The sequence below is a fragment of the Chiloscyllium plagiosum genome, unplaced genomic scaffold (assembly GCF_037043375.1).
Source record: "Chiloscyllium plagiosum isolate Xiang-an unplaced genomic scaffold, Cpla_swu_hap1 HiC_scaffold_9, whole genome shotgun sequence".
NCBI lineage: Eukaryota > Metazoa > Chordata > Chondrichthyes > Orectolobiformes > Hemiscylliidae > Chiloscyllium > Chiloscyllium plagiosum.
The window spans coordinates 27,252,856-27,269,667 of NW_028270147.1; the positions used below are offsets into that span (position 1 = coordinate 27,252,856).

The 16,812-nt window shown below is 38.5% G+C and overlaps 1 protein-coding gene across 5 annotated transcripts in view; it reads left to right on the top strand.

Moving 5' to 3' along the window:
* Nucleotides 1-14,869, top strand: part of palmdb (palmdelphin b) — a 112,337-nt gene extending 97,468 nt beyond the window's left edge. For all 5 annotated transcript variants that reach the window (XM_087990493.1, XM_087990494.1, XM_087990492.1 and 2 more), the window contains 2 exons: nucleotides 315-1,418; nucleotides 14,067-14,869. In XM_087990493.1, coding sequence (XP_087846619.1) covers nucleotides 315-1,418; nucleotides 14,067-14,113 — 1,151 coding nt within the window. In that variant the 3' untranslated portion in view covers nucleotides 14,114-14,869. The remainder of the gene's footprint in view (nucleotides 1-314; nucleotides 1,419-14,066) is intronic.
* The last annotated feature ends 1,943 nt before the right edge of the window (nucleotides 14,870-16,812 follow it).

The following is a 16,812-nucleotide window of genomic DNA, read 5'->3' on the forward strand; positions in this document are numbered from 1 at the left end:
TCAACAGCATAATTTTAATGATCTATCCTTCCAGTAAAGATGCCCAGGTCCACTTGGTGACTGCAGTCTAATGCTATGGTAGGGTGTGTGTATGTGTTTGTGTGTGTGTGTGCATGTATGTGTGTGTGTGTGTGTGATTAGTCATGAAAAATGAGCAAGACTTAATAGCCAGACCTGACTGTATAGACAACATACAGTTCTCTGCAAAACAATGTCATGCATTTTGATAACTACTAAATTGAGTTAACATCCATTTCACAATTACCAAGGTGTTATCTAATGAAAGTACTAACACACAAATGTTTTCTTAACAGCATTATTTGCTGTAGAAATCAATGTTCAAAAGGATATGAAGACTGGAGAAAGTACCATTCTATCAACTGTACCAGTGATGGTCAATGAAATCAAAAACAAAGGTGTTAAAGTCTATGAAGATGGAGTCAAGTCTGTGTATGCATTATGCAATGATGGCGGCCTGGTGCAGAATGGCATAGATAACATGACTCATGATGAGGTGGAGGCATTGTTACAGCAGGCTGGTGAAAAACAAGCCAATGTTTCTGCAGTATGTCATGCACCTGTTTACTCAAGTTCCCACATTAAACTCCAATCTCATAAAATGCTACCCAGTGAGCAGATGGAATCTGAATCAATAATTCCAGATGATATAACAATAAGTGAAAGAGTTGAGAGGCATAATCCTGTAATGGCTCAAACGTTTGGAAGCAACAACACTACGGTGTATCAGGAAAGGAATTTGGCTGTTTCCCCACAGCAATCATTTACACCTGCTCCCTTCTCACCAGTAACCAGTTCCAGATCTCTGAACTTGACACAAAGTCAGAGTCAGCAACATATTGAGTCACCATTAACTGAAAGTGAGCTGAATTTAGTTCAAGTTCAATGCCATCAAGGAAGGGATAATCACCGTGAAGCTGTGTTTATCAGTTCAGAGCTCGATCATGATGGTGGATCATCTTCCGCTTCCGAAGAAACAGTTGTTAGTTTGAATGTCGTCCATTCATTGCCTTCTACTATTAACACTGAAGAGCCGGTTACCATGGTCTTCATGGGATACCACAATGTAGATGATGAAAATGAAACCAAAAAGGTTTTGGGGTACGAAGGAGCTATCCGAGCAGAATTGGTTATGATCAATGATGACGACGATATCGAGGTATCATCACATCAAGCAAATAATCAGACTATTCCAGTACTTCATCCAGCTCCAGTTTCAACTACTGATGAAGTACATAAAACATATGCTGAAATAAACCTAACTACAGGAGGTAGCTCAGTCCCAAAGAAACCTGCTTTAATTTCAAGCCAAGAGACAACAACAAATCATTCTCCTTACATCAGTTACTCAGATGGACATATGGATGGAGTTGGAAACTATGATGACGACTCTGTGTCAGGTACAAAAGATAAACAAAAATGTGTCTGTTGTTCTATTTTGTGACTGTTTAATCAGTTATTCTTCAAGCTGAAACTTAACCCTGACTGTTCCTGTTGTTAATAATGGATTAATGATACTTGTTTGTGTTCTGAAACTATGAAGTATTCTTTGGGCATAACCTGTTGACTAATATTTTGTTGGCTGTTATGTCACTAACACATTATCAGAATCTATAAACAAAATGATGCAAGGTTGTTAATTAATAGCATTCTGTTATATTCATGTTTCTAGTTTGAATTTCTTTTTCATATTTTAATCAGCTACTAAATTATAAAATGCCAGCCCAAAATAACTCGAGAAATATGCCAACTTGAGATATTCTGAGTGGAAATTTCCTTAGGCACATAATGAGTAATGAAGCCTCAACAAGCAGGCCTGAAACATGACTAAAATGAGACCTCAATAAGATTATTTGTGTAAACCGCTAGCCTCACATTCAGCTCTCCCTTTTTATGAAGGTATTCCGTTGCCCTTGCCACATTTCCAGAAGCTATCTGAGCAACAAATTTCACAGCTTAGACATTCATAATCAATTAATAGGGAATGCCCAATATGGACCCACCTCTAACAAAATCTGAGCAGGAACTACGGCCAGGATTTATAACATTCTCAGGTTCTGGGAATATTTGAAGCATCTAAGCCAATGATTCTTACTGGCATGCCTGCTTCAAGATGTTAAAGGGAAATAGACAACCCTTTAGCCGACTATACTTCAGATGCTGCGTGGATTGCAGACGGTGAGAACCAATCAGAAGGCCTAATGACTTTCAGCCCCATTGGAATAGAATAACATAGCCTTTATTGTCACATATCCTCAATGAGTATAACGAAAAGTTTATACGTAGCCAATTACAGGAAGAAGCGAGTGTTGCTCACACACGGGAAACTAAGATGATACTTCAAAATAGAGACAATTCAGAAAAGCATTCAGACTGCATATTTAAAAAGAAAAGTCCAGAATGGACAGCGCCATAAGTGTGGAGAGGAATGTGCCTCCATATTCATTTATTTGTTCACAGTTGCCTATTTTCAGCATTTTAGAACACCAGTTTTAGTGTACACTTCAGGTTATTATTGTCCGTCGATCTCCCCATATCCCTGCCAACATAAAGCTGCCTCTAAAACAATGCTGAGCACAGCAAAGAGTCTGTGTGACAGAAGAAAATTATTTCCATCTCTGAAAATGGCCACTAATTTAGACCTTAAGGGTCTTGATTAATTGCTCATCTGCCAAAAATCTACCTCTGCTGAAAAAGTGAGACCACTTTAGGATCTAAATTCCAATAGGAAAATACAACTGCACTACCAAACTCATTCCTCTATAGGGTCAAAAATTCTCCGTGTAGGTACATTGATGTAATTCATGTTTAGTACAGAGAGTGTAAGAATATACATGACAAGATGTGTACATTGCAATTAAGCAAGCTTGTTCCAACAATCAAAAAACTGACTTGAACATCTTTCATAGACCCTCACCTCCACAATCAGTTTCCCTGTCAAATTGACATCATGTTCCCTCTTGTATTGCCCACAAAGACTCACATCCAATCTCTGCGGTTGTCAAATCTAAACTGTTCACCTTTCCTCACCAGAGTTGTCGTCTGTCACCCAACTGGCAAACAAATCAAACAAAAAACCAAAGATCTGTAGATGCTGGAAATCAGAAACAAAATCAGAAATTCTGAAGAAAGGTCTCTGGACCACACATGTGTACTCTGCTTTGTCTCCACATATGCTGGTCAGGCAAACCAATTGCATTAGCAGTTCTGGGAAACTTGTTACTGGCCAAACCAAAGAAAATGATATGTTCTCATAAATTTCCAAATCACGCTAGTACTCCTGTTCTCAATTTGATAAAGTTAGCTTTTTTTAATTGATAGGTCTAATTTGGACCTATTTATACAGTTGAATGCATGTCTGGGCACCACACCTCAGGAATGATAAATGGCCATGCTGCATAGATTGACTAGAATGATGCCTGAGATAACATGGTTAGATCATCAGGGTAGCTTGTATAGACAAAGCTTGTATTCCCCTTGAGTAAATAGGATCAAGGAGTGATATAAGTGGAAGTTCTAAATTGATTAAAGGAATTGATAGAATATGTGATCTGATCTTCCCACCAACAGGTACTTTACTTGATGTAGGAATGCTTAGCTTATCCTTCACAACAAAAGAAACTGGGCATATAGACTGTGGCGATGGCAATGCAAGTCAGGCAGTATCTGAAAAGATGGAGAGTCAATGTTTCAGGCATAAGCCCATCATCAGGAATTCCTGCTAAATATTATATGCAAACATTACATTTCTCAGGCAGATCAGCATCTTAGCTAATATTAAGCTATTAGTTACAAGAGCATCTTTTCATTAGCATGCCATGCTTCAAGTGATCATGGGGTAGGATGGAATATGAGACCTTTATAGGCTCAAGTCACATGCTATGACACAAAGTCTCTCTCCAAAATGTGCCTGAGACCAAGTCAATCAAAAAATTAACCACCGAGATTGACATGTTTTAACTAGGCATTGGCATTTGCATATCAAAAGTGGACAGATGGAACTAAAACACAGATCAACTATAATCTAATTATTTTTCGAATAGACTTTAGGGCCTGAAGGACCTGCACATTTTGTTAAAATCTCCACAGGTCGATCACAAGCTTTCACAACCCCAATAACTACTGGAAGCTAAACTAAAAATCATGCTTCTGTGGAAGCTTGACCCACCCATTCAGGCTGCTTCTATTGTTCCAACTTTTAAAAAACTGTCAAGGGCTCACAAGGGTTTACTTTATTGGCTTGAAGCACACGACTTAGCACCTCTGTCTCAACCTCTCCTCATATATATATATATATATATATGAAAAGGACAAAATAGACATCTTAAAGTAATAGTTTTGCTATAGGCCCACGGTTATTCCCTGCTTCCAGTAAGTTCCCAGTGCCCCATTTCACTGAGTGGTAGTTTCCACTGGCTGTCTCCAGGCTCTTTCCTCAGTTTTCAGACAGGATCCTGTCATCACTACCTGTGTAAAGCATGTTTCAATTATTGTTTTTCCCTCTGGGCATACCAGGATAAATTTCCCAGGACCCTGCAATGGATCCAGGCTTCATCTCTTCAACTAGAGACCAGTTACTTCCCCATTTAACTGTAGTAGCTCGTAAAACCAAATAACATTTTTCATACAGACTATACAGGAAGGGGAGACAATGGTCTAGTGGTGTAATCATTAGACTCTTAATCCAGAAATCCTGATAATGTTCTGGAACCTATGTTCAAATCCTACTATGGCAGGTGGTGAAATTTGATTTTGATAAATATCTGGAATTAAGAGTCTAATTTTAACCATTGTTGATTGTCTGGGGTAAAACCAATATGGTTGAGTAATATCCTTTCAGAAAGGAAACTACTGTCCTTATCCGGTCTGGCCTACACTTGACTCCAGACCCAAAGCAATGTGGTTGACTCTTAACTATTTTCTAGGCATTTAGAGATGGGTAATAAATGCTGGCCCAGTTAGTGACACCCACATCCCATGAATGATTAATAAAAAAAGAAACTAGAGCTGGCTGTCAAAAATGACATTCTCTGCCCACTTTCCCAAGACAACATAAAAACACCGTAATCTTGCATTCAGGCAGAAATGCTAATTATCTCCCTTTTAATCTCGTTCATTTTAGAAACAGACTGTTTGTAGCATTACTGTTCACAAGCTTCCACATTAAACACCTTTCTAGGATTTTGGGAGACTCAGAGTCTATCCGTTGTAAAAACAGAGACTGCTGCCATTGTCTCTAAATGTAACGACCTAGTTCTCAATAAACCAATCTTGGCCTTTCTTTGATCATTAAAACAATCTAGGTTTACTGTGAACCAGACTGCACATGACATAGTCACATGATTGCTTTCCTTTCCACTAAATTTAATGCTAAAATCCCAAAGCATAATAACCTTATAAACCTCATATTTTTAACATTGTGTTACAACCATTTAAAATATTCGAGTGTTGATTTTGTAATTGTGAACATTTTTAAATTGTGTTTTATTCTGGAATCCTTCTCACATAGGAAGATACCTTTAAGTATGAAGTTGCATTTCATCCAAACTGAGAATGGAATGCAAAAGGCATGTGATGATTTTTAGCCTAATATCCTTTCATAGCACTCTGTTAGCCTTATATGTTTGTACTTCTAGATCCCGCTGCTTATGTCAAAGCTGTATTGTGAACATAATTTTACTCTAATCTTTGTAAAATTAATTTCAAAGCATTGTATACTAATCAGTTTAGTTTGCTGATAACTTAAGCTAACATTCTTTAATTTTCTTGTGATTAAACTTTGCTTCATTTAATTCTTTCTGTGATTTTTTTTCTCCCATTGAGAGCAATTTGGATAAATTATGAAACATATTTTCATGGAGATTACATTATATATTTGTCTATAAATATAGGAACATGAAGTACTTGAAATACTGAAATGAATCTGATACAAATATACAACACTATTAATATTCATGAGATAATTAACTGCTTAGAAAATACTTCTCATTATTATGATGTGTGGTTGCTTTATTTAAACTTACTAGCGTTCTCATTTGCTACAATTTCTTTATAATGTGCTTTTTAATATGCTGTCCTTTTAATATTTCAATTGTGGAAAATGTTTTCAATGGCTGCAGTTTCACATTTTCCATCTCTTTGTGAATATACTGTACTAAAGGTCAAGGATTGTTTTTCCCAACAACAAACAAAAATAGCTCCTGATTGTCATCAATATATATTATTTGTTTTCAACTTAGATAGGATTGTAGGATTTAGTGCCATTATTTTAATCTGTTACACAATATGACTCAATATGAAGCATAGCACTTAAAACACAAACTAATAAGGTCCAGTTTGATCTCATGTGGATGGAAAGTTTTAAGTTGAGCTGTGGGTGACTTTAACATCCTGGATTCATTAACAAGCTCTCAGGTTTGCTGAGAAAGTGAGGTCTGCAGATGCTGGAGATCAGAGCTGAAAATGTGTTGCTGGAAAAGCACAGCAGGTCAGGCAGCATCCAGGGAACAGGAGAATCGACGTTTCGGGCATAAGCCCTTCTTCAGGAATGGCTTATGAAGAAGGGCTTATGCCCGAAACGTCGATTCTCCTGTTCCCTGGATGCTGCCTGACCTGCTGCGCTTTTCCAGCAACACATTTTCATCTCAGGTTTGCTGGCCAAGACAAGCAGCTAACCGGAGGATGGGAGCACCATGTTGGGTAGAATGGTCTTTAGCACCTAATTAAGCTGTGGAGGAGCATTTCAATAGGGCTTCCAATTATTGATTGGGAAAGGGGAGGGCTTTCCTTATTGTGGTTTAGAGACGTGCTTTCATAAGGAAAGATTGTATTCAAAAAATTAATTTGATTCTTTTGAGTGTCTGGTGGTCTTAGCTCCCTTCTGTTAAAGACATCTGGAAAGAAAGACTTCCAACTCAGGACCGTTGTGAAAATAGCAATAAGTCACCAGCAATTTAATTGAAGCTGCATCAACATATTTACATTGAGAGCCTGCTGATTTTCAGAAGAGATGTTTATCCCTCTGTTCAGCAGATAAATGCAAGGAATCAGAAGAACCTTCATGCGTAAGTTAGCCAAGCAATTTTAACTGTCTGTCTGGTCTTGACTGGGTTTAAACAGCCCCTTAAAATATAGCTGCTCATGAATTTGCAGGTCCTGTATTACAGTCCATATTATGCTCATTTTTGTAAGAGTTGTGGTGTTCAAGACAGGTTTTTAATGTTCGCTGGAAAATCTAATACTTAGATTAGCTTCCCTACAGCGTGGAAACAGGCCCTTTGGCCGAACAAGTCCACACTAACCCTCCAAAGAGTAACCCACCCACCCCCCTCTGACTAATGCACCTAATGACTATGGACAATTTAGCATGGCTAATTCACCTGGCTTGCATATCTTTGGAACATGGGAGGAAACCCACAGATACAGGGAGAATGTGCAGACTCCACACAGACAGTCACCCAGGGCTGGAATCAAACATGGGACCCTGGTGCTATGAGGCAGCAGTGCTAACCACTGATCCACCATGCCACCACTGTGAATTAGCAATAATTCATCAAAGTTTAAGACTTCATATCTAGATGAACATTTTGGGAAGGACCCCATTATATTAGATGCCTGCCACTTTCCTACTGCACCAAAATTTTCTTAGACATTGGCAAAGGTGCATTCTGTGTTTGACCCCACTGCAAGAGGAACTACAGCAAAAAAGGTGACATACATTGCCTCCTACAATTCTTGCCCATTCCATCCATGTTATGCCCAGGTTAATATATACTTATTGACTAGGACTCCATCCAGATAGAAGAAGGGCTCACAATAGTTTGAAAGGTCTGTTTTCTTCCTGCAGTTCCCTGCAAATTGACCAAGTCCCTTTCTAGGAAATGGAACCAGGGTTTGTTTTTCAGCAACAACCTTATTCTTTTTTTAGCCCCTTTGGTATTTCACCCAGGGTTGGCCCTACATGATAAAGTATCCTTCCTCTGACGGAACATATATGGGTGTTATGCCAGCATAAGCATTCACATTGGCCCATTTTATTTATATGTAAAAGTCTCTGATTCCAGGGAATCAGACACCTAAAAAGTAATAGTCAGGACAGACCTACAAGTTCTTTGGCTTTTTATTTGTTGCAGAACACACACTGTAGGTAGGAAGGAATACTAAGGTGACCAGCTAAGTAATCGGTAATGAAGTTGGTAGATTCGGAACATTTTATTAATTCCTTTGTTCATAATGTCATATGAACCAATATTAAAATGAGTCAAAACTTGAGAGCAAACCTAATTGTGTTATCTACACTGGTCAAAATTTGAAGTCTGTTACAAAAGCATGTTGTGAAGCATATACTGCAATGGTACTCAAGGATTGTTAGAACTTAATATATTTACATCTCTTATTTAGATGTAGCACACATTTCTTATGTTCTGCTCACCAACATCTTTAAAACATTTTGGATTTGCTTGCAATGTTCATACAATTTCCATTATGTACAGAATTCCATTCCTTCGCTCTTAGTAGGAGAATTAACATATAGGGCAGACATTACATATTTGGGTGCATTCTAGCTTATTAATAAATGAGTAATAACATTACGTTATGGATGTCTAGTTCAAAACAGACAAGCTTTTCCTATTAGTGACTCTTAAAAGTCAAGCAAAGTTTTATTCTGCACGGTTTTGAAATTATTTGGTCCACAACCCATTTTGTTCTGACACTACATTTTCGACCTGGTAGTGTGTAATGAGACAGAGTTAATTAATGACATCATAGTAAAGTAGCCTCTAGATAACTGTGGTCATAACATGATTGCATTTCACATTCAGTTTAAGTTGGGAAACATGAGTCTGAGATTGATGGTTTAAGTTTAAATAAAGACAATTAAAGGTTTATGAAGACAAAGTTGAATAAAGTGGACTGGGAAAATAGGCTAAAAGATAGGATGAACAGAAACGATGACAGATATTTAAGGAGATATTTCATCATTCTCAACAAAGGTATTATTTTATGCTGAAAGAAAGACTCTATGAGGCTAGCATGCAGGTACAGCAAGTGATAAGGAAGGCAAATAGAATCACATGTTAGTGGAATGGAATATAAAAATAGGGAAACGTTACTACATTGTTAGAGAAGCTTAATGAGAACATATTAGGATTAAAAGCATAGGAACAAGAGTAAATCATTCAGTTGAGGCTGTGCACCAATCAATACAATTGTGGCTACATGAGTACTTCAATGCCTTTTACCCACCCTATCCCATTGCCAATAGAATGCAGAATTATCAGAAATCAACCAATCTCTATCTTACCATTATCAAAGACTGAGCTTCTACAAGCCTCTACTGTAGAGAATTCCGAAGATTCACAACCCACTGATAAAAAAATTCTCATCTCAAATCTAAGTAGCATCTCTTTATTTTTGAGTGCAACTACCATTCTATTCCTTCAAGTATTTTGTAAATTTCAATGAAATGGGACTCATGGGATGTGAGGCTCACTGGCCGGGCCAGCATTTATAGAAGAAAAAAGGGGCGGCATGGTGTCTCAGTGGTTAGCACTGCTGCCTCACAGCGCCAGGCACCTAGGTTCAATTCTAGCCTAGGCAATTGTCTGTATGGAGTTAGAACATTATCCCTGTGTCAGCATGGGTTTCCTCTGGGTGCTCCGGTTTCCACTGGGTGCTCCGGTTTCCTCCCACACTCCAATGATTGTACATGATAGGTGCATTGACCAAGGTAATTTTGGGGTTGCAGGGCTAGCTCTTGGAGAGTCAGCGAAGACTTGATGGACCAATTGGCCTCCTTCTGCACTGTACAAATTGTATGATTCCAGGAGATCACCTCTCCTTCTTCAAATCTCTAGAGAATACTGGCCTAGTTTTCTTAATCTCTCTTCAAAGGACAATCCCACCATCCCAGGAACAAGCTGGATGAAACTTTGTTGTACTCCTTGCATGGGCAAGCTTTCCTCAGATAAGGTGACCAAAACTGCACAAAGTACTCTAGATTATCTGACTAAGCTCATATACAATTGAAGCAAGATTTCACGCCTCCTAAGCTCAGATCCTTTTGCAATAGAGGCTAACATTCCATTAGTCTTCCTAACAGCTTGCTGCACCTGTAAGTTAGCCTTCTGCATTTTATCAATGAGGACCCACTGTAACCTCTCCACCTCATCCAATTTGTGCCTTATGCCATCACAATTTACCTTATTCAACTTTGACACCCTTGCTTCAGATAAACTACCTCACTTTCAAATACAATGTAAATTTTTATTATATTGTGGTCACTCGACCCTCAAGGCTCTTTTACAACATGATGGTTAATTAGCTCTTTTTCGGTACATAATCCTAGGTCTAAAGTAGAATGCTCTCTATTTGGCTCTTCAACACGCTGTGCTGGAAAACCATCTGTAACACACTCAAGAAGCCCATTGTCCACAGCTTTAGTGCTCAGTTGGTTTAGTGCTCAGATTGAATCACCCATGATTACTGCTTAGCCTTTGCTACATGTTTTTCTCATCTCTTGATTAATGCCATGTTCCACACCACCATTATAACTATAAATAACTCCAATGTCTGCTGCTGCTTGTTGCTTTTTAGATCTACCAGGATTCCAGAAGAAAGTGAGGACTGCAGATCACAGTTAAAAGTGTGGTGCTGGAAAAGCACAGCAGGTCAGGCAGCATCCGAGGAGCAGGAGAATCAAAGTTTCAGGCATAAGATTCCCGGTGAAGGGCTTATGCTTGAAACTTAGATTCTCCTGCTCCTCAGATGCTGCCTAACCTGCTGTGTTTTTCCAGCACCACATTCTCAACTCCAATCAGATTCCACGCATAGTTCTTCAGAACAGAGATCCCCCTTCTTAATGAACATATACCCATCTCTTATTATGACTACATCACCTCATGATTTCCTTCTTTTCTGTCTTTTCTGAATGTCAAATATCTTTGAATATTCATTTCCCATGGTCATGATGCACCCATGTTTCTGTAATGGCAATTAGATCATACCCTTTCATAGAGTCATAGAATCATGGAGGTGTACAGCATGGATGTCCAATCCGTTCATGGCATCCAGATATCCCAACCTAATCTAGTCCCACTTGCCAGAACCTGGTCCATATCCTTCCAAACCCTTCCTATTCATATATCCATCCAGATGCCTTTTAAATGTTGCAATTGTAGCAGCCTCTACCACTTCCTCTGGCAGCTCATTCCATACACATACCACCCTCTGCGTGAAAAAGTTGCCCCTTAGGTCTCTTTTATGTCTTTCCCCTCTCTAAACCTATGCCCTCTAGTTCTGGACTCCCCCACCCCAGAGAAAAGACTTTGTCTATTTATCCTATCCATACCCCTCTATAAGGTCACCCCTCAGCCTACACTACTCCAGGGAAAACAGCCCCAGCCTATTCAACCCATAGCTCAAATCCTCCAACCCTGGCAACATCCTTGTAAACCTTTTCTGAACCCTTTCAAGTTTCACAATATCTTTCCGATAGGAAGGAAACCAGAATTGCACGCAATAATCCAACAGCGGCCTAACCAATGTCCTGTACAGCCACAACATGACCTCCCAAATCCTGTTCTCAATTATCTGACCAATAGAGGAAAGCATACCAAACGCCTTCTTCACTATCCTATCTAACTGCAACTGTACTTTCAAGGAGCTATTTAAAGGGATAGACATAGTAGCTGCAGTGAAAAATAAGGGAATGCTATATACCTTGTTGCAAATGTTGCCTGTAATCAGTCAGGGAACCTTTTGACATTTTGACATCATTCTGCTTTTCGTTGCATATTTGATGTACATGCATTAAAATGTACATGACAATTTTTTCAAAGCCTTGCATTTGTATTCTTGTGCTGTCAGGCAAAACAAAGTTGTGTTCTGCATAAAAGGAGGTATATTTACCATAGTGGGTCAGTTAGCTGGACAGCTGGTGAATAATGCCAAGAGTATGGGTTCAATTTATGGCAAGGTTAATATGAAAGACTCTCCATTTCAACCTCTCCTCTCGCTTATGGTGACCCTCAGTTTAAACCCTCAGTTTAAACCACCACTCACTGTCTCTTTCTAATGAGAGGGAAGCCCTAAGGCCTGCTAAGATTATAGCAACTTCATCTTATATTCCCATACCAATCTCCCCATCATTGGTCAATGAATGTTGAGAGATATGGAGCAATTCATCATGAGTCAATTTACTTTTTTTAAAAAAGGTGATCTATAATTACAGTGGCAATAATAAACACTTAAGCATTAATCACCAGTGGCACTGAGAACTAAATATTTTTCCATTTAATCTTCACAAGCCACGAGGTTAGCTATTAGAATAGTGGTGGTCCTGTATACGTTGATTACGTGTTAATTTCAAATTGACCAACTCTATTTACTGCACTGAATGTAAATCAACAGAGACATGATGTATCAACTATCTATGTTTTTAATGCAGCCCATGATTTAATTATTCCGTATTTTGTGTATGACCACTTCTTTGGCTTTCCAATAAATGTTCTACAACGGAAAAATGGATTGTAACAGCTGTTGTTGCGGGTTGTGACATGCCTTCAGAAAATACCTGCAATACCTTTTAAAATCTGTGAGAACAGGATTTATGAATAGTTTAATGTCAAACACCTGCTGCTTTCATTAAATGAATTAAAATGTCACAGAGCAGATTTTGCAAAGACAGTCAGTGAACTTTAATATTATGTAGCCACGCTTGAGGAAATGAATGTGCAAAAACACGCTAGTTGTTCTTTAGTGGATTTACTTTGAATGAATAGTTGTGGGATTAGAACTCAATCCCCCTGCAAATTATGATCTGTTTCTAGGTGCAAAGAGGAACTCCCAGGAATCCATTAGTTCAGCACCATTAGCTAAGGATTTAAACTACAATGGAAGTGCACCATTATCTCAAACTGAATATGTGACTAAAATAAGAAAAACAATTTATACCACAACAGAAATTCAGATGAGCTAATGTTGTGTGCAAATTGTATTTATTTTAGTTGCCACAGAGCAAAATGTTTAGCCCTTTTGAGGATTTCACTTACCTTTACACAATCAAATCAATAATATGTTGCATTAGGATTCTTTAGGATTTTGCGACACATTTAAACATTTTTCCTTTTTTTTTCTAACTACTTAACTATATTTAAAATATTCTTTTTAAGGTTATATAAGAAATCTGAGAAACCTCCTGAACTGAAAGGAATAAACACACTGGCTGTTTTCCCTTGAGTGTCTCCAGCTTTATTATTTGTATTTTGGGATTAATAAGGTGAAATGTAGAAATATTCTTGAATCACTTCCTTCAAATACACCCTCCTGGGAGTTCCTCTTTGCACCTAGAAACAGATCATAATTTGCAGGGGGATTGAGTTCTAATCCCACAACTAATTCCCTCAAAAAAAATCCAAGATGACCTATTAACAATAAATGAATAGTTTAAAAAATAAACCTCTTGAATTGGCTTTAAAGTTGTGAATAAATATCCAAAATAATCATCTATATTAATGAGTGAGTATCAAATAATATGACAAATAAAGATTAGTCAATTTGTATTTTATTCAAGTTGATCACAAAACTAATTATAACCTTCAGCTGTAAAGCCCAAGCAGCTGGCCAGACAAATATTTAACTTTACTTCTTTCTAGTCCACTTATAATGAAGATTTCAATTATATCTTTACAGACATTGTATATAACTATAACTGATTACATCTTAAACCCAATGAACACAATGTGAATTGAAAAGCTTGATAATTCAAAAATATTTTCTGCAATAAGAACTTAGAATATTTCTTAGTATTTTCTTGCCTTCAACAAGAATTCTAACTTCTCTAATCTTTTACATATAATATTTCTGTGCTGTTAATGCATGCCAGCTTTCAGGCTTTTCACAACTAACAATGTGCATAAGATGTCAACGCGATGTTGTGGTATGTATCTTTCTTTCTACTGAATTTAGTCTTAACATTTTGTGAACTGTGAAAATTTTCTATAAATGTAAGTAACTATATTCATCTTTGTTGTTCCCTCAATCAACAGCCTTAAGATCTAAAATGACCAGGCTAGGTAAAAAGGTGATGATGTGAAGTGGAGGCTTCGATCCAACAGTAACTTGACCACTAATTCTACTAGAACATTGGGAAGTAACGTGACCTGTTAAATACAGGTTGAAATTACCGTCTAATTCATCTATGACTCAACTACAGAATTCAAACAATATGTTGTATCCATTGCATTTGTATAACCTATTATTTACCTCAATTTAATTGAGTTATCCAATTATTTGTACTCTATATTGCTTGTGGAAAACAGTATTAGGCTCAAATAACTGTTGCAAGCTTGTTGTAAAAAGGGACATGAAGCTAATTCACCAACAAAGTGGCTCAGTGGTTGGCATTGCTGCCTCACAGTTCCAGGATTCTCGGTTTGATTCCACCCTTGGGCACTTTGTGGAATTTATACACTTTCCCCATATCTGCGTGGGGTTCCTCCGAGTGCTCTGATTTCCTTCCAAAGTATGCAGGCTAAGCTAAATTGCTCATAGTGTCCAGGGATGTGTAGGTTAGGTGGATTGCCATGCAAAATGGAGGGCAAAAGGTTGGGATGGGGGGATGGTTCTGGATGGGATACTCTTTGGATTGTTAGTGTGGACTTGGCGGACCAAATGGCCTGCTTCCATACTGTAGGGATTCTATGATTCTATGACATGCATCAGCAATATTAAAGTTCTGCACTACCAACTGACTATTGCAAAATGGAATTAGTTTTAGTTTTGAAACTGATTTTCACATACATTTTTAGTTTGAAAGATTGTGAGTAATAAAGTTCTTTTGCCAAAACTATTTGTGCTGTGATTTTGTTTCAAACTCATATGTAAAATAATTGGAGACCTTTTTCACATAAACAATATTTTCCAGAAAATACATTGAGCCTTATGGTAACGAAATGCATTCCCTTTTGGAGGTACACAACAAGTCAATAATTGACTTTTTACTTGATTTTCTTACTAATACAGTTGCTTTAAACTTCGACACTTCAATGAGCAGTATACGATATGGCCTACTTCATATCTGATGGGAGAATAAAATTTGCAGCCTGCAATAAATAAATATCTTGATGTTGAGATCAGAACTGGATAGCCTCACAGAAATAAATGAAATAAACTAAGTTTGTTTTCATTAATTCATGGGATGCTGATGCTCCTGGCCAGATCAGTAGCTATTGCCCATCCCTAAATGTCCAGAGGGCACTTACGTGTCGGAAACCTCATGTAGCACAGTAGATTTCCCTCCCTGAAGGGCATTAGTGAACCAGATGTGTTGGTAATGTGAACAAGAGTGGAAAGAGAGTCACCATTTGGCAAATTCCAGATTTAAATTTCACTACTGTTATGTGAGGATTTAACCCACATCACCAGGGTACTAGATTCAGCCTTTGGACTACTAGCCCAGGGACAATGGTCATTGGCCACCACCTGTCCTTCAGTACAGGAAGCCTTAATATTTCTTTGTCACTTTATTCTCAATTTCCCAGTGACCATGTCTGTAGTATATGCTGGTTGCTGGAAGAACTCCGGCTCAGAGTCGATGATCTGGAGTCTGAGCTTCAAACATTATGACACATCAGGAAGGGGGAGAGTTACCTGACACTGCGTTTCAGGAGACAGTTAGTTTAGACCCTTAGACTAACCAACTTGAATTTGGTCAATGGTCAAGGACAGGAGGGTGTGGCTATGAGTGAGGCAGGTCAAGGGATCCAGGAGGTAGAGTTGTAGGAGCCTCAGCCCCTGTCCTTGTCCAACAGGTTCAAGAGTTTTGTTCCCTGTGTGGACAGGAATGGGGACGGCAGGGAGGATGAATGACTGACTATAGCACCATGGTGCAGGGAGCCATTCAAGTGGGGGCAGAGAAGAGAAATGTTGTTGTAATTGGGGATAGTATAGTTAGAGGCATAGACACTGTGACCAGGATCGAGTGCCCCAAAGGTTGTGTTGCCTGCCTACTCCTCGGGTTTGGGATATCTCATTAGGCTACAGAGGAACTTGGAGTGGAAGGGTAAGATTTCATGGTCGTTGTCCACGTAGATACTAACAACATTGATAAAACTAGGGCAGAGGTTCTGCTAAGGGAATATGAACAGCTAGGAACTAAATTAAAAAGCAGAACAAAAAAGGTAATAATCTCTGGATTACTACCTAAGCCACGAGCTAATTGGCACAGCGTCAGTCAGATCTAGCAGGTAAATGCCTGGCTCAAAGACTGGTGTGGAAGAAATGGATTTGAATTCATGGGACATTGGCACTAGCACTGGGGAAGAAGAAACCTGTTCCGATGCGACAGTCTTCATCTGAACGATGCTGGGACCACAGTCCTAGCGAATCGCATAACTAGGACTGTAGACAGGGCTTTAAACTAAATAGGGGAGGGGACAATGAGGGTTCAGTTGTAGGGGAAATTAGAAAACCTGAATTAAAGGATGAGGTAAGAATGCAAAACTTAGGAGAGATTATTAAACTCTCCAGCACAGACATAAATAGGACAGAGTGTATTGAAAGGGTTAGCAATCAAACTTCAAGCACACTGGATAAACAAATGACGATGAGAAGAGGGTCGGTTAATGCAGGACTGAAGGTGTAATACCTGAATGCATGCAGTATAAGGATGAAGGTAAATGAGCTTGAGGCTTAGATCGAAATCGGCAGGTATGACATGGTGGGCATCACAGAGACGTGGCTGCAAGGGGGTGAGGATAGGGAACTGATTTTTCAAGGATATAAATCCTATCA